The sequence below is a fragment of the Bos taurus genome, chromosome 18, assembly GCF_002263795.3.
Source record: "Bos taurus isolate L1 Dominette 01449 registration number 42190680 breed Hereford chromosome 18, ARS-UCD2.0, whole genome shotgun sequence".
Classification (NCBI taxonomy): Eukaryota; Metazoa; Chordata; class Mammalia; order Artiodactyla; family Bovidae; genus Bos; species Bos taurus.
In genome coordinates, this window is record NC_037345.1 from 35,448,626 (window position 1) to 35,471,563 (window position 22,938).

The 22,938-nt window shown below is 51.1% G+C and overlaps 2 protein-coding genes across 2 annotated transcripts; both read right to left on the reverse strand.

The window, feature by feature from the left end:
- Positions 1–4,971: 4,971 nt before the first annotated feature.
- Positions 4,972–11,080, reverse strand: DPEP3 (dipeptidase 3). The gene is given in 10 exon segments (XM_059877470.1): positions 4,972–5,321; positions 5,411–5,546; positions 6,019–6,094; positions 6,625–6,709; positions 6,995–7,171; positions 7,286–7,352; positions 7,600–7,741; positions 7,827–7,956; positions 8,438–8,564; positions 8,856–11,080. Coding segments are annotated over 10 exon segments (1,446 nt in total). The 5' UTR covers positions 9,122–11,080; the 3' UTR covers positions 4,972–5,081.
- A 1,088-nt stretch (positions 11,081–12,168) lies between these two features.
- On the reverse strand, positions 12,169–17,805 carry DPEP2 (dipeptidase 2). Its single transcript, XM_059877471.1, has 12 exons — positions 17,742–17,805; positions 17,111–17,580; positions 16,547–16,846; positions 16,153–16,279; positions 15,710–15,839; positions 15,481–15,622; positions 15,119–15,188; positions 14,822–14,998; positions 14,128–14,212; positions 13,419–13,494; positions 12,621–12,756; positions 12,169–12,531 (listed from the first exon to the last, which is right to left on the reverse strand). The coding sequence occupies exons 3-12, from the start codon at positions 16,747–16,749 to the stop codon at positions 12,274–12,276; spliced, it is 1,404 nt and encodes a 467-aa protein (XP_059733454.1). The 5' UTR covers positions 16,750–16,846; positions 17,111–17,580; positions 17,742–17,805; the 3' UTR covers positions 12,169–12,273.
- Positions 17,806–22,938: the final 5,133 nt, after the last annotated feature.

Here is a 22,938-nt window from a genome sequence, read left to right on the forward strand (position 1 = left end):
ATCCTCTGCCCCAGCCTCAGCCTTTCTGGCTTCTTTCACTTCCCCAAACTCAAGGGGTTTCTGTGCAGCACCTGTGCCTGACAGGATGCCTTTCTACCCGCCCCCCACCACCCCTGCCATTTACCAAACTCCTTTGTATGGAGGGGGTCTCAGCTTGGAATACTGCTTCTTCTCCAGAAAACATCTCTGAAACACACCCCACCTTCCCACCACCCCACTTCATCCTCGTGTGAGGCACTTTCCTTTCATAGGACTCACTGCAGGGAGAAGTGTGTTGGTGGAGATCTTTAATGTTTCTTGTATGTGGATCTCACACTGGCAGGACTGTTTCAGTCTCCTCACCTTGGTATCTTCAGTCTTGGCCCCAACACATTTTTTGACTAAAGAATGAATAGGTGCAGCCCCCACACCTGGCCTCTCTCCTCAGGGGTAGGGTCAGGTGCTATGTGGGGAAGATAGGCTACTATAGTCCAACTGAAACCTTAGACTCTGCAAGACTCTGTAGCTAGGATACAATTTCCCTCATACTATTGACTGGTCAAGTAGCCTGCACCATCAGGGTACTCATGGGCAAAAATAATAGGCAAAAAGAAACAGACATTTGACAAGCACAGACATTTCAAAAGAAAACATCTTAAAGAACAGTCTTTTGTACTCTGTGGGAGAAGGCGAGGGTGGGATGATTTGAGAGAATAGCACTGAAACATGTATATTATCATATGTGAAACAGATCGCCAGTCCAGCTTTGATGCATGAGACAGGGTGCTCAGGGCTGGTGCACTGGGATGATCCAGAGGGATGGGATGGGGAGGGAGGTGGGAGGGGAGTTCAGGATGGGGGACACATGTACACCAGTGGCTGATTAATGTCAACGTATGGCAAAAACCACTACAATATTGTAAAGTAATTAGCCTCCAATTAAATTAATTTTTAGAAAAGAAAAAGAAAACATTTATTGGGGAAAGGATCAGAATACATGGATCAAAAATTCAAAACTAGCCTAATAAACATATTACAAAAGATAAGGTAGAATATTAGCCATATGAAACAATAAAGTATAAAAAAGAACAAGCAGAGGGGACTTCCCTGGTGGTCCAGTGGTTAAAAATCTGCCTTGCAATGCCGGTAAAGTGGGTTTGACCCCTTGTCAGGGGTCAAACATAAGATCCCACATGCTGCAGGGCAACTGAGCCTGCATGCCACAACTACTGAAGCCCGTGCACTCTACAGACCATGCTTTGCAACAAGAGAAGCCGCTACATGGCAACAAGAGAAAAGCCCCTGAGAGTGGCAACCAAGACCCAGTGCAGCCAAATAATAAATAAATAAATATCTTTTAAAAGAACAAGCAGAAATATAAGGTAGAGAAATATGGCTTCCTAACAAATTACCCCATAAGAGAGTGACTTACAGTGACAATCAACAAAAATATTTATTTGCTCACAAATCTGTAAACTGAGTAAGCTTGTCTCTACTCCACATGGCATCACTTGGGGCTGGAGGATTCATTTTGAAAATGATTCATGGGAATTCCCCCTGAGTCCAGTGGTTAGGACTCCATGCTTCCACTGCCAGGGGCCCTGGTCAGGAAACTGAGATCCCACAAGCCAAGGGGCATGAACAAAAAAATGATGATTCTCTCACATGACCAGTACATTGTTATTGGCTGTAGGCTAAGAGCTCAGGGGGACTGTGGACCAGGGACACTGGGTCCTTCTCATGTGAACCTCTCCCTGGGCAGCTTGACTTCCTCATAGTACAGTGGCTACAGTCCATGAGTGAGTAAGCATCCTAAGAAGCAGGACAGTTCCCTGGCCCCAGGCCTGGATGGACACAACATCACTTATGCCATATTTTACTGGTCAAGCAGGTACAAAGCCCAGATTCAAGGGGTGGGCAGACATAGATTCCATCTTTGGATGGGAGAAGCATCAAAGAAATACAGGACCATGTATAAAAATTACCAGAATAGTATGTCAGACAACACAATAGGTGATCTAATAGCAGAAAATTTTCATTGAGAATGAATCCATAAATTAGAAAGACCAAGTTAAGGAATTCTCCCAAAAGAAGAAAAAGAAAACAAGAGAGGTATGAGATAGAAAAAGAAGTTCTAGTATCTGCACAATAGGAATTTCAGAAAAAGAGTAAAATAAAAATGGAGGAAAAGTGCAACATGAATGAACCTCGACAACATTATGTTAACTGTAGGAAGCCAGATACAAAGGTCACATATTATATGACTCCATTTGTAAGAAACATCCAGAACAGGGAAATACATAGACACAGAGAGCAGATTGGTGGCTGGGGGAATCACAGGATCAGGTGCAACTGCTTAATAGATAGAGGGTTTCCTTTTAGGATGGTCAAAATATTTTGGAACTAGATACAAGTGGTGGTTGTATGACATTGTGAATGTACTAAATGCCACTGAATTATTCACTTTATTTTAATTTTTTTTAACTTTATTTTTTATTTATTTGGCTGTACCAGGTCTTAGACACAGCACCTGGGATCTTCGTTGCCATGCGCATGCTTTTAGTTGCAGCACGTGGGATCCAGTTTCCTGACCAGGGAGCAAACCTGGCCTCCCTGGGAAGTCCCCTGTAATTTGTTCTTTTTCATTGCTGTGTTCTCTTCCATGGAGTTAATACCACACCATTGATTTCTCTACTGTTGGGTTATTTTCAGTTTGAAATTACTAAAAATAGTGCTTCTCTAAATATGTTTGTTCATGTCTTTCTGTGCACATGTGTGCAGGCCTTTCTGTTGAGTCTTTAGGGGAGAAAAATGGTTAAATCCTTGGGTATATGTGTCTGAACATTCATTAGAAGGACTGATGCTGAAGCTGAAACTCCAATACTTCGGCCACCTGATTCGAAGAGCTGACTCATTGGAAAAGACCCTGATGCTGGGAAAGATTGAAGGCGGGAGAAGGGGATGACAGAGAATGAGATGTTTGGACGGCATCACTGACTCAATGGACGTGAGTTTGAGTAAGCTCCAGGAGTTGGTGATGGACAGGGAGGCCTGGTGTGTTGCAGTCTCTGGGGTTGCAAAGAGTCAGACATGACTGAGCAACTGAACTGAACTGATATGTGTCTTTAACTTTAGTAAATAATGTGGAACAGTTTTTCAAAACAGTTTTTTTTTTTTTTTAGTCAGTTTACACTGCCACCAGCTGGGTATGAGAAAACCTTATGCTGCACATCCTTAATAACACCCTATTGTTCATCTGTTGAATTTTAGTTATCTTTTTCTGTGAGTTTTACTTTGCATTTCTCTAGTGACTAGTATTGGAGAAGGCAATGGCACCCCACTCCAGCACTCTTGCCTGGAAAATCCCATCGATGAAGGAGCCTGGTGGGCTGCAGTCCATGGGGTCGCTAAGAGTCGGACACAACTGAGCGACTTCCCTTTCACTTTTCACTTTCATGTGTTGGAGAAGGAAATGGCAACCCACTCCAGTGTTCTTGCCTGGAGAATCCCAAGGACAGGGGAGACTGGTGGGCTTCCGTCTCTAGGGTCGCACAGAGTTGGATACGACTGAAGTGACTTAGCAGCAGCAGCAGCAGCAGTGCCTAGTACAGAGAAGGCAATAGCACCCCACTCCAGTACTCTTGCCTGGAAAATCCCATGGATGAAGGAGCCTGGTGGGCTGCAGTCCATGGGGTCGCTAAGAGTCGGACACGACTGAGCGACTTCCCTTTCACTTTTCACTTTCATGCATTGGAGAAGGAAATGGCAACCCACTCCAGTGTTCTTGCCTGGAGAATCCCAGGGACGGTGGAGCCTGGTGGGCTGCCATTTATGGGGTCGCACAGAGTCGGACACGACTGAAGCGACTTAGCAGCAGCAGCAGCAGCAGTGACTAGTAAAGTTGACAGTCTTTTCATTTTCTTATTGGCCACTTGGATATCCTCTTTTGTTAAGTTCCTTTGCAAATGTCTTGCCCATTTTTATACTGGCTTGTCTGCCTCTGGATATATACCTTTTGTCAGTTATACATGTTGAAAACTTCCCCCACTCTGTGACTTGATTTTTCACTTTTTTTATGTTTATTTATTTATTCGGCTGCGCCACGGCCTTAGTTGCGGCACAAAGGATCTTTGATGTTCATTGCAGCAGGCAGGATATTTAGTTGCGGCATGCAGTCTTACTTGCAGCATGTGGGATCTAGTTCCCTAGTGATTGAACCCAGGTTCCCTGCACTGGGAGCCCAGGGTTTTACCCACTGGACCACCAGGAAAGTTCCTGAGATGATACTCCTAAGTGGAAGACTCACTCTCCTAGATATCAACTTGTTTTAATAAATGGAACAGAATTCAAAGAGAGACTGACAAGTGTATGGACACAATTTATAACAGTTGGCACTGTAGACTCTCTGCTAATTTAAATTTCCCATGGAAGGAACTTAGATCTGGCTCTGGCCCACCCTGTGGACTGGGAGAGGAAAGTGGCCAAAAGATGGAGGGTCTGTAGGAAGCTGAGCAGATGTAGAGCTGAACAGTTTCTTTTCTTTCTTTTAACAGCTTGATTCCCACCCCCGCCCATTAAAAAAAAAAAAAAAAATCAGTTTAACAAAAATCAGAGTACCTTATCTGAAAAATCTTCCCATGCTTTCTCTCTTGATATTTCCAAAGACATTAGTTTATTCTATAAAAGGTATCATCCTTTAAAAAATTTTTTTAAAAAAACCTTTCAGAGAGAGATTGGGAATGTACCCTTTGTTACACTCCATGATGGGATCAACTTTGAACTTGATTCTTTACCGCTGTTTTGTGGGCTCAGGCTTTTAGCGTAAGAATAAGGTAAGGTTCTTCTGCCTTTCCAGAGAGAGAGACAAAGCTGGAAGCCAGTGGGAACCAAACATACTGGGCAGCTGGGGGTAGAACCTAAGACCCCTCACCAATCAAGAGCCCATCAGACCGAACCCCCTTTCCCTGTGAAGAAAGGACTGTCACACCTGGCTCTGTACTCGAAATGTTTATTCTCAGCATATATATGTTTGTGGCTGGATGACTAGAAGGGAAACTTCGTGAGACTTTGCCACAGTGACCTCTGGGGGACTAGCCAGGTCACTAGAGCCACAGGATGAGGACTGAGAAGGTGACAGCAGCCACAAGGCCTAAAACGAGTTGTAGGGAGGCTTTTGGGGGCCTCTGGAGGGCCTGGTTGGTTAGCCACTTGTTTCTCACCCGGTGTGTGGCCCGAGGCTTACTCTGAGGCTGAGTAAGGAGGTGGGAATGGCACGACCTGCCCACTTGCCTATTTGGAAATTCATCCTCCAAAGGACTCTGACCTTTGCTTTCCTCTCTCACCTGAAGATAAAAGTCAGCAGTCAGTGGCTTCCACAGTGCCCCCTCCCCCGCTGAAGCCACTGAACCCTCTTTTGTCCAGCCCAGCACACCTGTTCCACCTGACTGAAGACCCGAAGCAGGTTTCCACGAAGGACGCCCTGAAGCTCTTCCTCCCTCCAGCCTCGCCTCAGCAACTCCTCTATGAGTACCGGCTATGTGGACACATCCTCCAGCCCCTCGGGGAACCTGTGTGGCCACCAGCTGGCTAACTGTGGCTCCTCAGCCCCGGTCCTGGCTGAGGGCCCACTGTGGCACCAGCTCCAACCACATATGGGAAGTTAAAGGCCATGTTCCTCAGGCTACTGAATGCAACTTTGGAAGCTCCTGGAAGAACTGGGCTTCGGCAGCACTTACCTGCTGGGCAGATGCTCAGCCCACAGCACATCTGCTGCGCTAGCAGTGGAGCATGTGCTGGACAGGTCTTGAAAGGGGGTGGGATTCTTAACAACTGTGATGCCCTGGAGTGGGAATGGGTCAAATGGACCACAGGAAGGACAAGGAGAATCCAGGAACCAGGTCCTGGGAGGGGAAAGATGCCAGGTGGGCTAAAAGACCAGAGTCCGTAATGGAGGATGAAGGGAGGACCATGGATGGGGAACTGAGACTAAGGGACTCCCCACTGTATCCCAGCCAAGACAAACCCCAGGGAAACACTCACCGGCCAGACCCATCATAACTCCCGCTAATCCCGATGAACTCAGATCCCATGACTGCCCTGATGTGGTCAAAGTGATCTAGAGGATGAGGGTAGTGGTGGGTAGCATGAGGCTGGAGTTAGATCCTGGAACCAGCCCTGATCTGAGGAAGCTCAGTGTGACCAGCTCCCCTGCCCAAGGAAATCCAAGACAGGACAGCTGATCCCATGGAGCTCCTAGCCTGCTGTGAGTTCTGGAGTGGCCTCAGGCTAGACTCTGGACCCAGAGTGAACCTCAGGGCCCGAACCTCTTAGGACCTTTTCTTGCCTAGGAGCCACCATGCCTCTGGTTCCTTGAGAGCCTGGTCATAGGGTTCTGCCTGTCCTGTCTAGGGATATGGGAGCAAAAGAGAAACTCAGAAGCAGAGGCAGTTGCCTCCCCCTAAACCTGTTGCACTGGTTGGAGCCCCAGATCTGGGTTCAGGGCAGTGAAGAGCTGTGTCTGCTCCCCTAGACTGTTGGGAGGCCTGCCCAGGGCCCAGGGTGTGCTAGAAGGCTAGAGCTCTCCTGACGGCCTGAGCAGCCACAGGCCAAGATACAACTGCACGAAGAATTGTATGTGGGGCTCACCTGCCACGGTGGACACATTAGCAAACAGGTTACACTGCAGCACCCCCATGGACAGCGACACCATCACAATGCCACCATTCTTCTTCTACTTGGATGAACAAAGGAACACTCAGCTTGCCCCTTCTGACCTGATGGCCTGCCACCTATGCCCTGGGGGTCCTGATAAGGCAAATGCTGAGTCCTCACCTGAGGGCTTGGGTGAGGCTTTACCTCTCTTGGCCCCTGGGTGGGAACTGATTTGGCCTTGAGTTTCAGAGATGGGGGAGGGTTAACCAGTCCAAGGGTGAGTGAGGACTGGACTGGTAGCTTTGCTCAGGGTCAAGGATCTTTGGATGAAGTCCTGGGTTTGAGGGCTGGGGTGGCCGCTCACCAGAAGTTGCAGGATGTCATCAGGAATGTTTAGCATGTTGTCACACACAGCTTTGGCAGCCGAGTGGGAGAAGATCACAGGAGCCTTTGACACCTTCAGGGCTTGCTGTGCCAGGGCATGCGACCCATAGGACAAGTCCACCATCATGCCCAGGCGATTCATTTCCTCTATCACCTTCTGCAGGGACAAGTGGAGGATTTTTTTTTGGTGGGGGGGGTTGTCAGGAGGGATGCACGTGTGTGCATACCTGTACAGGGTGGCTGAGGTAGGGTATTGAAAAGGAGTTCTTACCTCACCAAAGCTTGTCAACCCACTAATGTTGGTGTAGAAGAGCTGAAACTTGGTGGAGCTCTCTGCCCTGAAAGACAGCCAGAGGAGGGCAATCTAGCAGGCCACACCTTGGCCAACAGAACCTGGACATCCAGACTCTCTGTCCACGTGTCCCACCTCAGAACAGGGTGAGGATTCAGACCAGCTGCTTTCTGGGAGTGTGAGGGACCTGCTGAGAGTCCAGCTTCCTTCTGTGGACCCCTCTATCCTCACCTCTCTGGCACTTTCCCCACCAAGCATCTACCATTCCACCCCAGGCCAGGCAGTCTGCTCACCAGGGAGTGTTGCAGGTAAAGGTGAGCGTCAGGTAGCGAACTCCCAGCAGATAGAAACTGCGTAGCACAGCGAGGCTGCTGTCAAGTGAATGACCACCCTCCACGCCAATAAGGCAGGCCAGCTTTTGAGTGCTGTTCAGTCCTAGAAGAAGATGGATCAAGTGGTCAGAGGCCAGGGCCAGAACCACCAGAGTAGCCCCTGACTCCCCTCCCTTCCCCCAGCCCACCTTCGGCTGAAGTCACGAGCTCCAGTTCATTGTAGGAGTCACACATGCGGCGGATGAGGTCAATCTGCTCCAGTGTGAGGCGCACGGCATCCTGGTCCTGAGTCTGGCATGGGGCGTAGGCTGACCAGAACTGGTGGTTGGCCCAAGGGTCCAGAATGAGATTAGGCTGGTCTCAATGCTATAGGCCTGCTACTTACTCCTCCTCAGCCCTCAGGGCACTCATGTGGGTCAGTGGCCTGAGTCCAGCACCGCATGACCCTGTGGTACCCTGATGACTATTCAGCTTGCTGCCAGCAGCCCAGTTGAAATCATGACACATCATTGCTTGCTGTTTGTCCATGGGCTATGTGAATGCCCCAAGGGCAATCCACCATATCCTTTGTGGTTTCAGAGCCCCACCCTCACCAAGGATTTTCCGATCACTTTCTGTGTCTCCACAGAACCTGGGCACCCATGCAGCTGGCCTGTCTTGACCTCCAACACCCCTATACTCACTCCCCAGCAGCCACATGATGGCACATAGTGTGTCCTATGTCCATCAGAGGCCTGTCTTCCAAGGTTTCTGTGGCCCCCAGATTCCCCAGAGGCCATTATGTGTGTCCCTCTGGTACCTGTGCACCCACGAAGCCATCCCTGAGCTTGTCTAGGTTGGTCTGGCCGAGTCTGAAATTGCGCAGGTTCACACCTTGTAGCTTGTTCTGGAAATGCCGTTTCAGGAGCAGTGGCAGGTGGTTGTGGCTGGGGTTGTCAGGACAAAGTAAGAAGAGTAGGGGACATGGCCTCCAGGTCATGGGCCTACCCTGTCCCACCCCACATCCCCACCTCACACGGATGATAGTCCTGAAGAGCAGCTATTAGGTAGGGGTTTCTACCAGCAACAGCGTAATGGGGAGGAAGGCGCCCTATGGGGGTGGTGGAGGAGAGGGGTGTATCAGGGAGCTTTCTCTCTAACTCTTGACGCTCTGGACCTCCTCTCCTGCCCAGGAACGGGTTCAGCGCCCACCAGCCCGCACACCCCCACCTACGCACCCATCCACCAGCCGGAAGTGCCGCATCAGGGCCCGCGCACGCTCCTGGAGACTCAGGCCTCTAGGGGTGCCTGGAGCTGTTGGGGTGCTGGAGGTGGCCGGCCTGGTCAGGGCGCTAGGGGTTCCCCACGTGGTCTGGGCGCTGGGACCGCCCGGGGTGGTCTGGGCGCTGGTTACCAGCCGCAGCAGCAGCCAGAGCAGGAGCAGCAGACGCAGCAGAGGCCGCTGAATGAGCACGTGGGGACGCTCGGGGCCTAGGGACAGCATTGCTGCACAGGGCCGAGCAGCCGGGCAGAGGCGGGTCTCGAGAACTAAGAGGAGCGGGCGAGGGGCAGAGGGCGACAGTGGGGTCCCGACCGTCGATGCTGGTGACCCAGCGGCACGGCTTCGTGAGAAGCGGCTGGAGTCAGGACGCTAGGCAGATTAGCTCGGGGATCCGCAATGCCGCCGCCCAGCGTTGCCGCCAGGGGGAGGTAGGCCCTTCCCTCCCATCTAGGGTCGCGCCCCAATAGGCCAGGCCAGCCTTTGCCCCGAGCGCCCTCAGGCGGCTCACCATGGGTTACCTCTGTCCCTGCTTCCTGCCCTGCACCCACCCCTCCCAAGCGCCAGGGGCCTACTGATTCGGGGAGGAGGCCAGGGGGTGACTAGGAGGGGCCCAGGAATCTTCCCAGTTTCACCTCTAGGCAGACAGGTCGCAAGCCCATGTGGGGTTTTAGCTGCAGGGATATGCCTGCACTCCAACTGGTTAAATATTCCATGAAATTCTGGGAAGAATTAAAATTTAAAGGAGTGAATTAGATCTGTATGTTTTGACTGGCAGAAGAAAAAGATCCCCTATATATTTTTAACAAAAATTAAATTTGTATAATATTTATGGGAGACCATTTTGTTTTAGTGCCTGCTCGTTCACTAAGTTGTGCGACTTTTCTGTCACCCCATGGACTGTAGGCTGCCAGGCCCCTCTGTGCGTGGGATTTCCCAGGCAAGAATACTGGAGTGGGTTGACATTTCCTTCTCCAGGGATCTTCCCCAGGGATCAAACCCACATCTCTTGCATCTCCGGCATTGGCAGGCGGATTCTTTACCACATCTCTTATTAAAATTTACTTCTGGGGACTTCTTGCTGGTCCAGTGGTTAAGACTGTGTGCTCCTAATGCGGGGAGCATAGGTTCGTTTTATAGGATGTGCCTCTGCTCAGAAAACAAAAATCTTCCCCCAAATTTACTTCTGTACCTATGTTGACATCAGTTCAGTTCAGTTCAGTTGCTCAGTCGTGTCCGACTCTTTGCGACCCCATGAATTGCAGCACACCGGGCCTCCCTATCCATCACCAACTCCCGGAGTTCACCCAGACCCACGCGCATCGAGTCAGTGATGCCATCCAGCCATCTCATCCTCTGTCGTCCCCTTCTCCTCCTGCCCCCAATCCCTCCCAGCATCAGAGTCTTTTCCAATGAGTCAACTCTTCACATGAGGTGGCCAAAGTACTGGAGTTTCAGCTTCAGCATCATTCCTTCCAAAGAAATCCCAGGGCTGATCTCCTTCGGAATGGACTGGTTGGATCTCCTTGCAGTCCAAGGGACTCTCAAGAGTCTTCTCCAACACCACAGTTCAAAAGCATCAATTCTTCAGCGCTCAGCCTTCTTCAGAGTCCAACTCTCACATCCATACATGACCACAGGAAAAACCATAGCCTTGACTAGATGGACTTTTGTTGGCAAAGTAATGTCTCTGCTTTTGAATATGCTATCTAGGTTGGTCATAACTTTCCTTCCAAGGAGTAAGCGTCTTTTAATTTCTTGGCTGCAGTCACCATCTGCAGTGATTTTGGAGCCCAAAAAAATAAAGTCTGACACTGTTTCCACTGTTTCCCCATCTATTTCCCATGAAGAGATGGGACCGGATGCCATGATCTTTGTTTTCTGAAAGTTGAGCTTTAAGCCAAGTTTTTCACTCTCCACTTTCACTTTCATCAAGAGGCTTTTTAGTTCCTCTTCACTTTCTGCCATAAGGGTGATGTCATCTGCATATCTGAGGTTATTGATATTTCTCCCGGCAATCTTGATTCCAGCTTGTTTCTTTACACATACACAAAAAAAGACTCTAGAGGAATATACATACTAAACTTTAGTTAATAATAGCCATCTTGGAAAGAGGGGGCTTCCCTGGTGGCGCAGAGGTTAAAGCGTCTGCCTGCAATGTGGGAGACCTGGGTTCGATCCCTGGGTTGGGAAGATCCCCTGGAGAAGGAAATGGTAACCTACTCCAGTATTCTTGCCTGGAGAATCCCATGGATGGAGGAGCTTGGTGGGCTGCAGTCCACAGGTCGCAAAGAGTCGGACACGACTGAGCGACTTCACTTTCATTTTCACTTATGTGTGTTAGTTGCTCTATCATGTCCAACTCTTTGTGACCCCATGGACTGTGGCCTGCCAGGTTTCTCTGTCCTTGGAGTTCTCCAGGCAAGAATACTGTGGTGGATTGCATTTCCTTCTCCAGAGGAACTTCCCAACCCAGGGATTGAACCCTGGTCCCCTGCATCAAAGGCAGATTCTTTACTGTTTGAGCTACAGGGTAGTCCTAACTGTTTTAGGAAGGGGGTTACCTACTCCCTGGTCAATTTATGTCTCATCATTTTTTGTATTTTTTCTTTAGCTTATTTGGCTGCACAGGGTCTGAGTTGCACAATGCGGGACCTTCTAGTTGAGGCATGTGAACTCTTAGTTGCTGCATGTGGGATCTAGTTGCCTGACCAGGGATTGAACCCAGGCCTCCCACATTGGGAATGCAGAGCCTTAGCCACTGGACCACCAGGGAAGTCCCTAGCACATTATCATTTATGGGCTGAGGGAAGATGTAGTGGCTAAGTAGACTGAATGTCTTAGAAAGTCTCTGAGGAGCAGGGGGAGGGGTGGGCCCACCTCCAGAGCTGTCCAGCCATTAGAGGTCTGTGGCCCATTAAGTAGCCTGACATTCTGGCTCTGTCCAAATAGGAACAAAGATCATTTGTGATCCAAGCAGGTTCTCTTCTTGGGAATCTGAGCCAGAATTCCCTAAAAGATCTCCAGGTGGTAGACGATGGGTCAGGATTGAGGTGAGCTACTCAGAGGGAATGAGTAAAGTCTGCCTGCCTGCAGCCAGAGCCTCCCACTCTCTTCTCCTGGTGCTGAGCCAACCCCCCTGGGATTCCTCAGGCCACTGCCAACAGGTCTGCCTTGAGTACCTGGTGTCTGAACTGCAGGGTCCCCCACCAAACCCCAGTGTTGGGGCCTGTACCACAGGCTCCACTACAGACAAGGACAGCTCATGCTGATTCCATTTTTGAAACATTTATTTTTGGGAAATGTTTGTGCTTGCATGAGAGGAAACTTTGTGGATGTCTGCATCTGCCAAAGTGACATCTGGCAGGATTAATGGATCACCAGAGCCAAAGAATGAGGACCAGGAAGGCAGCAATAACTATGATGCCAGGGGCTGTGTTGGGGGAAGATTTTGAGAATGACCGCATAGTTGGCAAAATAGGACTCCCATGCCTTGGAGTTCTGGTTAGTTTCTGGTCTTGAGCCAGATTCTCTCTCTGCTGCAGATGCGAGAGGACGGAGCGGCAGGAGCTCCCCAGCTGCTCATCTGGGAACTCATCTTCCAAGGGACTCTGTCCCTTGTTTTCCTCCCGAACCTGGAGGCGTCAGTCAGTGGGCAGCAGCTCCCACAGCACCCGCCCCAATACACATGCTCAGAGCTCCTCTGTGGCCCAGCCCAGCATACCTGCTCCACCCGACTGAAGACCCGCAGCAGGTTTCCTCGAAGGACACCCCAGAGCTCTTCCTCACTCCAGCCACGCCTCAGCAACTCTTCTATGAGTACTGGGTATGTGGACACGTCTTCCAGACCCTGTGGGAACCTGTGTGGCCACCAGCCAGCCAGCTATTGGGCCTCAGACCTGCCCCCTGGTCCTGAGTCAGAACCAGTGTCCTGTGTGTGCAGGGTCCACTGAACCCCAGCCCTGGTCAAATATGGGAAATGGAGACTTGGAGAGAGTAAATGATTCAAGCCTGCTCTTCATCCTTCAGAAGAAGGGCCCTAAAGCTCCTTGAATATTCATCAAAATTCTTTGAATTGAACTATTAAGATCTATGTCTTTCACTGAATGCAAACTTTTCCTTCTGTTTATAGAAAGAAGAAAAGCTTTTGAAGAACTAGGTTGACCCCCTTGCATGCACACACCCAACTGCAGGCAGAGAAGATGGTTAGCCCACCCCAGACCCTGCTAAGAGTCTGCTCAGAGGCCATGGGTCTACTGACACTGGCTGGGTGCACATGCTGGACAGATAAGGTCTGTCTGGTTGGGTTAGCCAAATATGATGATCTAGAGTAGGGCCAATGGGTTGCAGATAGACAGGAGAGCCCAGCAAACAGACCCTGGGAGAGGGGAAATACCAGTGGGGCCAGCAGACCTGAGGCTGTGGTCAAGGCCATGAGGACCATAGTATGGTGGGCACCGTGGCTATGAAAGCCCCCCCGTGACACATCCAGACCAAGACAAGCCCACATGGATGCACTCACCGGCCAGCCCCATCATAATCTCCTCCAATCCCGATGAACTTGGATCCAATGACAGCCCTGATGTGGTCAAAGTGATCTGAAGGATGGAAAGTCAGCAGTGTGGGACTTCTAGGGTCGGGGGGAGGTGGTGAGGACTGGACTTTGTTGATTCCCCTTCTTGCAGCCTGTAGGCCAGACAGGCCAGTTCCTTCATGGCCTGGCACCCAGAGCACCGAGTAGAGAGCCCTGAGGTTTGGTCTGAAGTGATCCCGGCTGGCTCCAGACTGGACTTCAGATTTGGAGTGGACCTCAGAGCCACGCATTTGGGCCAAGATTCACTCTGCCTCTCAGTTCCCTTGAGAACCTGCGAGGTAGCCTCTCCATGGGTGGTGAGAAAGGAACAAGGAAACAATTGACAGAGACCCCAGGGACCTATGGAGCTGCCCAGTCCCTTGACCAGAGGCACAGGCAACGTATTTTGGAGCCCCTGCAGAGGTGCAGATGGGCAGCACCTGGACTCTGTGTCTGACTGCCTCCCGGATACCCATCAGCATCCATTTTGATTCCGTGGCTCCAAGAACTGTGTGCCATTCATTATTGGGCTTGGGGGAGCAGTGCCTCTTGCCAGCAGTGGGTCAAACCCCTGGGGCCCTTTTGAGGTCCTCCTCAAATTTGTGCCCTGTTTCAGGTCCAAATCAGAACTGTTCAGAGAGCCCAGGGTGAGGCTTACCTGCCACAGTAGACACGTTGGCTAGTGGGTTGCACTGTAACACCCCCACGGATAAGGACACCATCACAATGCCACCGTTGTTCTTCTGCAGGGTTGGACAATGGACATTTGACTTGGCCCCTGGCACAACCACCTGCCTCTTCACTCTCTCAGCCCTCTAAGGAAGGTGTTCAGTCCTGGCTTTGAGATCAGAGACGTCTCCTCTCTGGGTTTGTGTGAATGGGGGAGCCTCAGCTCTGGGTCTGGGTGGTGTCTTGGCACTTGGTTTGTGGGTTTGGAGGAGTATTTTTATTTATTCTTTTAGGTGCACCGTGTCTTAGTTGTGGCACGTGGGAGCCTCCATCTTACTTGTCGCATGCGGGATCTTCTACTGGGGCAGGCAGGGTCTTTAGTTGCAACATGTGAGCTATCAGTTGCAGTGGGTGGGATCTATCGACCAGGGATGGAACCCGGATCCCCTACATTGGGAGCACGGAGTCTTAGCCACTGGACCACCAGGGAGGTTCTCGAGGAATGTTTACTACCTAGAACCCCCACGTAGAGTTCAAGAGTTCAAGGGCTGTGGTTCATGTGTTTTGGGGGCAGAAGATCTTTAACCTAGGGTTTGAGGAAATTGAGGGAGCAGAATCTCAGGTTCAGGGGCTCCTGGTTTGAATGTCTTGCTTTAGGTTTGCAGGCAAGGGCAGTCTCTCACCAAAAGCTGTAGGATGTCATCAGGAACATTCCGGGTGCTCTCACACACAGCCCGGGCAGCCGAGTGGGAGAAGATCACAGGTGCCTGCGACACTTCTAGGGCTCGTCGTGCCACGGCGTCTGAGACATGGGACAAGTCCACCATCATGCCCAGACGGTTCATTTCTGCCACCACCTTCTGCAGGGATGGGTTGGGGAGAGGGTGTCAGGGCTGCATTTGTCTTAGGTGCGTTTATCTGGAGGGACCAGGTGGGGCTGTGCATTCACATGGGGCAGGGTATGGAGCCGGGGTCCTCACCTCACCGAAGCTGGTCAGCCCACTGACATCGCTGTAGAAGGGGTGGATGCCCTTAGCTGAGCTCTCTGCCCTGCAGGGTGGCCAGGAGGCAGTCTGACTGGTGGTCATGACTCAGCTACAAGAAGCTAGACAGAGGTTCCGTCGAGCCCTCTACACCTTCAACTCCCTGGAGCAAGAGGAGGGACCCAAGCAGGGCTGTGTGGGGCAGTAGGAGGGCTCTTCTGGGGATCCAGTCTTGCTTTGTAGACCTCCCCACTCCAGGTTCGGGGCCAAATCCCAGGGGTGAATCTTGGTGTGGGCCCCAGCATGATCTTGGGCAGATCCCTGCCTCACTGGGCCCATACCATCTGCACCAAGCTCACCAGGGTGTGTTGCAGGTGTGCGTGAGTGTCAGGTAGCGCACACCCAGCACATAGAAGGTACGCAAGACGGAGAGGCTGCTGTCCAGTGAGTGGCCACCCTCCACACCAATGAGGCAAGCCAACTTCCGGGTACCATTCAGAGCTGGGGGCAGGTGGGGCAGATTGTCATTGTCAGAGACATGGGTAGCTTAATCAAGCCCCTGACACCCACCACCACCCATCCGTCTACCTTTAACTGAGGTCACAAGCTCTAGCTCAGAATAGGAGGCACACATGCGGTGGATGAGATCAATCTGCTCTAGGGTGAGGCGCACAGCATCCCGTTCCTGGGTCTGGCATGGGACGTAGGCTGACCAGAACTGAGGGAAGACCAGGGGATGGTTTGGGTAGGGGTTCCTTTAGAACTTCTTGGGTTTCTCACCGCCTCCACAGCTGGTGCAGCACTGCCTGTGCCCAGTGTCACATGTGATGCATGGCTTGTTCTGTGGTACTTGGATGCCCATCATGTTGACTCACTGTGACCCCTGTTAGCCCCCAGCATCCTTGTCATGGCACTTTCTAGGTTGCTGTGGTAACTGAGTTCCGATGTGACTAACCCGTGGTCTCTGAGGCCCCCAAACTCCCCCACATTCCCCCAGAGCCATGGTGGCATCTTGTGTGTCCCCTTGGTACCTGGGCACCCACGAGACCGTCTTTAAGCCTATCCAAGCTGGTCTGGCCATGGCTGAAATTGCGCAGATTAACATCCTGTAGGCCCTTGCGGTTAAACTGCCTCAGGACCAGGGGCATGTCGTTGTGGCTGGAGGGAGGTCAAGGCAAATGGGTGGGCTCCTTCGGGCTCAGGCCAACCAGGGGACTCCCCCACCTCACACTGTCACATAGACTAGCTGAGGCCTGGGCTGAGGGGGTTCCCACCAGAGAGGGTGACAGAAGAGGAGAGGGGCACCCAAGGATGATGGAGAGGACACCCAGGGGTGGTGTGAGGGAGCTGCCCCACTAGCTCTGCATGCTCTGGACTTCCTCCCCTGCCCAGGGCCGGGCTAGGCCCCCACCAGCCCCCACGCACCCATCCACAAGCGGGAAGTCCCGCATCAGGGCCCGTGCACGCTCCCCCAGACTCAGTGTGCTGGAGGTGTCCAGACTGGTCAGGGCGATAGGGGCAGCCGGTGCTGTTTGGGCGCGGGTTACCAGCCGCAACAGCAGCCACAGCAGGAGCAGCAGAGGCCGCTGGGTGAGCATGTGGGGATGCTCGAGGCCCCCACTCGGCATGCTGCACAGGGCCGGGCAGGTAGGCAGAGGCAGGTCTGAGAGCGGTGCGGGTGCTGGGGTTCTGCCAGTCGACACAGATCACGTAGTTGCGCAGCCTCTGGGAGAGGGGCATGGAGAGAGGGGACACAGAGTCACAGGACCCTGCGACCCCTGTGCAGAGAGCCGTAATCCGCAAAGCCCAGGTGCCATGGAGGCCCGAACTACCCTCCTGCCCTCTGCTAAGAGGCGGCTCTTGTGGGCTAACCTGGCCTCCACCTTGAGCCCATTCCCCTCCCATCTCGGGTTCCCTCCGCCCCCGCCCCTCTCCCGACCCCTCTATTTTGAGGGGGCCGCCCTAAATTGCTCTCCCCCTGCCTCTAACCTTGTTGTCCAAGAGAGAGTCCAGGGCGCTTCTGTCAGAGAGTGGCCATCAGCCTCAGGCAGCCCCTCCCAGGAGCACAGCTTGTCCCCATCTGTCTGCAGCCTGCCCCGCCCACCCCAGGGCTGCGTGCCAGTGTCTCTGTGTCCCCATTGATCTGGGCTCCCAGTTTCCATGTGCTGGGACATGAGGGGTGGGTGTGAGGGAGGAGATAGTTTTTAGAAATGGAGGGTTAAACTTGGGGGTTCTAGATTCAGAAATGGCCCCTCTGCCCCCGACCTTCTGTCTCCCCCTACTTGACTCCCCAGAGTGCATGACCATTCTCAGGAGACTTCAGCCAGCAACTGGGAATTGTCAGGGGCACCCCTCCCCTATTCCCCCCAGTCACCCTCTGCAAAGAGCGCATTCAGGAGTTGCTGCACTTCTCCAGGGCCTCACTTGAGGAACTTTGGTGATGTGAACTGAACAACCATCTGGAAAAAGTTAAGGAACCTTTTACTCAACAGAGCAAGAACCCAGTTGGTAGGCTATTGAGTGGAAGGAGTTGAAGTCACTTCCGTGGCAGGAGATTCCCCACCCCAGGAAGCTTCCTCCCAGAGTTGTGGGCTGACCTGCTGGCCAGGATCCCTCCTACCTCAGTGTGGAATGCCTGGCATCTGGGTTCTGCTGCTACAGTCGTTGTATCTCATGGCCCTTGTGGCTCTAGCTCTCCCGGAAACCTCAAGGCCTAAGTTCCTGTGCTTGCTCTGAGGCCCCACCCTATTCCTCATTTCTAGTTTCAGGCCTCACCCTAGCTGACTCCTCTAGGAACAGCCCCCTCCCACCACCACCACACACATACACTGGGGATGTGCCTTCTCACAGAAGCTCAGCCACTGAGATGCTTTTGGAACCTTGCCCAAACTCCTTCATCTCCAGCCTCTCAAGCTTCTGCTTTGATCCTTGGCGCCCCATGGAGCTGTTTGGCCTTTGGAACCTTCCCCAGGTGGCAGGAGTGACTAGCTCAGGGGTAAGGACCTAAGTCTGAGTGCTGGAGACCCTAGAAATCTCTCTAAAAATGAAATGAGCAAAACTCTTCCAACAGAACTAGAGGTCCTGGGCTACCTGGGAGGGGAAGGGTCCCTGCTTGTGTATATTTCAAGGCTCATGTATATTGCATTTGACACTGCCCAGTGCCTACAGGCCAGAAGGAAGGGCACACTGGTAGTGCTATGTTGGAGGTGAGTCTGCTCCCTGCTCACTGCAGCTGGAGGGTTCTCTAGGCAGCCTGCCTGCAGAGCGTGCGTCCCCTAGGGCTCTGATGCTGAGAACAGCAGGGTGTATCCCTGCCCTGGGCACCCAAACTCAGACCTGGCTCCTTTCCCTCCCCTTGCTGGTCAGCAGGCCCCACAGTCACTCTCACAGTGGGGAGAGGGAGGAGAAATTCTTGGGCTGGTTTCCAGGCAAAAAAAAAAAAATATGAGTTTGGGGGATAAACAGTTCATTCCACTCTTGATAGACCTCCAGGAAGTACAAACAAACAGCAGCTGCTGACAGAGGAATGAAAAAAGAGAATTTAGCCTTTTTTCTTTCTTTCTTTTTTTAGCTATTCTGCAAGAACCAGATGTCTAGATAGTCTGTTTTGACCTAGAGGAGGTAGGCACCATTACTGTAGAAGATTAGCCAGGCAACAAATTTTCTATAACGTTCAGCTTCAGTCCTTAAACAGGCTGGCACCGGTGGCCATGGCCTTGAGGTGACCATATAAAGCTGATCATGGAAACACACACACATGTACATTCTTATATACTCAGGGGCACGGGAGTACTCACACCCAAGCGGCAAGCAGATTTTAGCCAAAAAGGTGACATGTCGTTCCCTTAATCTCACCCAAGGCATCTTCATGCCCCATCCCCACCAGGGGGAAAGGAACACCCTAGCAAAGTCTTGTCCTGTAGGATCCCCCCGGACACAGGGACAGTTTCGGGGCAGAGGTTGTGACAAAAGTTTTCCAGGTGCTGCCGACAGTGGGTGGAAGTGAAAAGAGGATGGAGGCAGAGAAACCCAGGGCCTGGCTCCAGAGCTGACCTGAATGTCATCCATGATACCCTCTACTTTCTGCCCACCCCTCCCCTTTCAGGGCATCTTTAAGTTCTGCTGATTCAATCTCCAAAAATCTCCCGGGTATGTCTCCTTTCCATGCCCACCGTTCCTTTCCCAGTACAGGTCATTTTCATCTCTCACCTCCTTCTGGTCTCCCCATCTCCAGTTCATTTCCCACAGAGCAGGCATACCCTGTCTCTCTTTGAAAAATCTGGTGCCATCCTCCTCCCCAAAGTTTTTTTGTGGCTTCTTGTTGCTCCTAAACCTCGGATTCCTTTATTTGGCTTTCAAGTCCTGGGGAGTCTGCCCTCACCTGCTGCTCCAGTTTCAACAAATAACACAAACCCCTAAGATCCCCTGGAGAAGGAAATGGCAATCCACTCCAGTATTCTTGCCTGGAAAATCCCATGGACAGAGGAGCCTGGCGGGCTACTGTCCACGGGGTTCCAAGAGTCGGACATGTCTTAGTGACTAAAGCACCACCACCACCACCACCACTCTGTCCCCTATTTTCTGGCCATACCAGCCATGCTGCCCCTCAGCCTCCAAATGGTGGCGCTGTTGAGGCAGGGCCAGGGGAGGAAATCTTGCCATCAGGAAGGGTTGAACATACCATGAAGAACTCTGCTAAATCCAAACCCTCTTTGGCAATTTACCCCCTCTAAAAACAGGAACATGAGTCAAACTCTCAGACTGCTCAGGTTCAGGTTTTGCTGGGACTTCTTCCTCTTCCTCCCTACCCCACCCTGCCCCAGCAGTCAGAAGTGGTTGCCCCCGTTGGAGCTGGCAAGTAAACTCAGTAAGGCCTCGACCACCACATTCTGGCACCTGGCACCACACCTGAGCACAGCAAGCACTTGACCAGCGTTCAGTGAAGAGTGCGTTGACTGGGAGCACAGGAGGCTGCTGCCTTCCCTTCCTTCCCAGAACAAGGAGATGTGACAGCAGTGGCAGTGCATCAGGGGAGCCAGAGTTACTGGGCGCCCAGAGCTATGCTGCCAGTTAGTGGCACATAGTGATTCAGTCTTCACAATAGCCCACGAGGTAGGTTTTTACCAGCCTTGCTTTTCCTCTGATTGATTTTTTTTTGTTTTGTTTTAAAATTGAATTATAGTTGATTTGGGCTTCCCTGGTGGCTCAGACGGTAAAGAATCTGCCTGTAATACAAGAGACCCAGGTTTGATCCTTGGGTCAGGAAGATCCCCTGGAGAAGGGAATGGCTACCCACTCCAGTATTCTTGCCTGGAGAATTCCGTGGGCAGAGAAGCCTGGCAGTCTACAGTCCATGGGGTCACAGAGTCAGACACAACAGAGTGACTAACACTTTCACTTTTTTGCTATGGTTGATTTACAAAGTTGTGTCATTTCAGGTTACTGCAAGGTGATTCAGCCACACATGCACACACAGATATGTGTGTGTGTGTGTATATTTTTTTTTTCTTTTTCAGATTCTTTTCCTTTATGCGTTCGTGTGATGTTTAGTCACTAAGTTGTATCTGACTCTTTTGTGACCCCATGGACTGTAACCTCCCAGGCTCCTCTGTCCATGGGATTTCCCAGGGAAGAATACTGGAGTGGGTTGCCATATCCTTCTCCAGGGGATCTTCCTGACCCGGGGATGGAATCTCCTGCATTGGCAGGCAGATTCTTTACTCCTGAGCGGCCAGGGAAGCCTCTTTTCCCTTAGAGTTTATTACAAAATACTGAATATAGTTCCCTGTGCTATACAATAGGTCCTTGTTAGTTGTGTTTTATATACAGTAGTGTGTATATGTTAATCCCAAGCTCCTTATTTATTCCCATGCCTCCCATTTGGGGGCAGCTTGTAAGGACAATGGAACTAAGATTCTATGAAGGAGAAATATCCTTAGTCTTCTGTTGTCTGGGGCTCTGGAACCCCAAGCCAGACCTACTCAGACTTTGTCTCTTTTGGCTCATCCTCTGTGTGTGCTTCAAGCCCTGACGGGCCAGAGCTCTGAAGAATGACAGCCAGCTGTTTGGTCAAGTTTGCCATGTCTGACTTTGCATACCTCCTGTTCACTGCTGCCGGACTCACCAGAGTTGGCTCTGTCTTCAGTGAGGAGAGTTCATGGTTCATAAGGCAGGCACCTGGGAAAGCCAGCAGTGGTAGGCAGAGTAGCCCACTGGCCCTGGGGTGGAACCTGCCTTAAACCTGGCTGAGAAGGACAGGTGTGGGGAGACCAGCTGCTGGGTAGGCACATGATCACAATGGTGCCCTCCTTGCAAGTCAGATAGTTCTTTGGATGTCTCGACTTCCAGCTGCTACCTCTCTTGAGGAGAATCCCCTTCATCCATCTCTTTGTCCTGATATCCTTTGCTGATTACCTGCTGGTGCGGCCTTTTGCTGAGGGGTGCAGTGAGAGGGCTGGACGAGTCTCCAGTGATCAATCACACGTGCCGGCATAACACACAGAAGAGTTGGCTGTGGGGGCGCCAGGTGCTGGGAGCCAGCCCTGAGCAAGCAAACGTTTGCTTGACAACATATGCGATTGCTCATTTAGCCTCGAGTTCAGACTTGTAGTCTCTTTCCTGCTCATCTCTCAGGCCTGTCAGACCTGTCCTCCACTACACCATGCTGCACATAGCACGCCCTGCCCCAGACCCGCCCGCCCCGCTCCCTGCGTTTATATGGGAAGCTTGACCTCCTCTGCCTGACTTCCAGGGCTTGCCCAAACTAGCTCACCCTGTGAAGCTGACCACCTGAGTCCTCACTGATTCCAAACCTGGTTGAACATAGGCTCCATCTGAGAAGTTTTTATTTCTTCTTACCTATTAGGGAAAATGTTCAAACATATGAAAAAATAGAGAGAAGAGTATATTGAACCCCTTTGTACCCATTGCTTAGCTTCAACAGTTATCAACTAATGCCCTTATTTCATTTACACCTTACCATCCACTTTTGCAGAATATTTTAAAGCAATCAGACATTTATTTCACCCATATTTAAGGTTGCATCTCTAAAAGATAGGTGTGTTAGTCGCTCAGTCATGTCTGACTCTTTGTGACCCCATGGACTCTAGCCCACTAGGCTCTTCTGTCCATGAGATTCTCCAGGCAAGAAAACTGGAGTGGTTGCCAGTTTCTTCTCCAAGGGAACTTCCTGAGGGGCTCTTTTTAAAAGTCGGATCCTGGCAAAGGATCTGAATAGACATTTTCCTGAAGAAGACATATAGATGGCCAGAGGTATATGAAAATGTGCTGAGCGTCACTAACCTTCGGGGAAATGCAAATCAAAACCACAATGACTTGTCACCTCACACCTGTTAGGATGGCTATTATCAAAAAAAGGAAATAAGTGTTGGAGAGGACCTGAAGAGAAGGGAACCCTTGAACAGTGTTGGTGGGAATTAAATTGGTGCAATCACTATGGAAAATATTTTGAAGGTTCCTCAAAAAAATTAAAAATAAGACTATCAGATGATCTAGCAATTCCACTTCTGGGCATTTGCCCAAAGGTAACAAAAACACTAACTCAAGATATATGCACCCCCATGTTCACTGAAACATTATTTACAATAACCAAATATGGAAGCCACCTAAGTGTCCATCGTGGATGAGTGGATGAAGAAGAAGTGGAATGGGGGTTCAGGATGGGGAACACATGTACACCCATGGCTGATTCATGTGAATGTATGGCAAAAACCACCACAATATTGTAATTAGCCTCCAATTAAAAGAAATTTAAAAAGTAGCTAAAAAAAAAAAAAAGGATGTGGTATATACATCCA

Excerpts from the sequence above, each read along its gene's own strand:
- DPEP2 (XM_059877471.1), bottom strand. The coding sequence starts at position 16,749 with ATGCCGAGTGGGGGCCTCGAGCATCCCCACATGCTCACCCAGCGGCCT. Across the intron at positions 16,280-16,546 it reads GACTTCCCGCTTGTGGATGG|CCACAACGACATGCCCCTGG; the intron begins GTGCGTGGGGGC and ends ACCTCCCTCCAG. Across the intron at positions 15,189-15,480 it reads CACACCTGCAACACACCCTG|GGCAGAGAGCTCAGCTAAGG; the intron begins GTGAGCTTGGTG and ends GCCACCCTGCAG.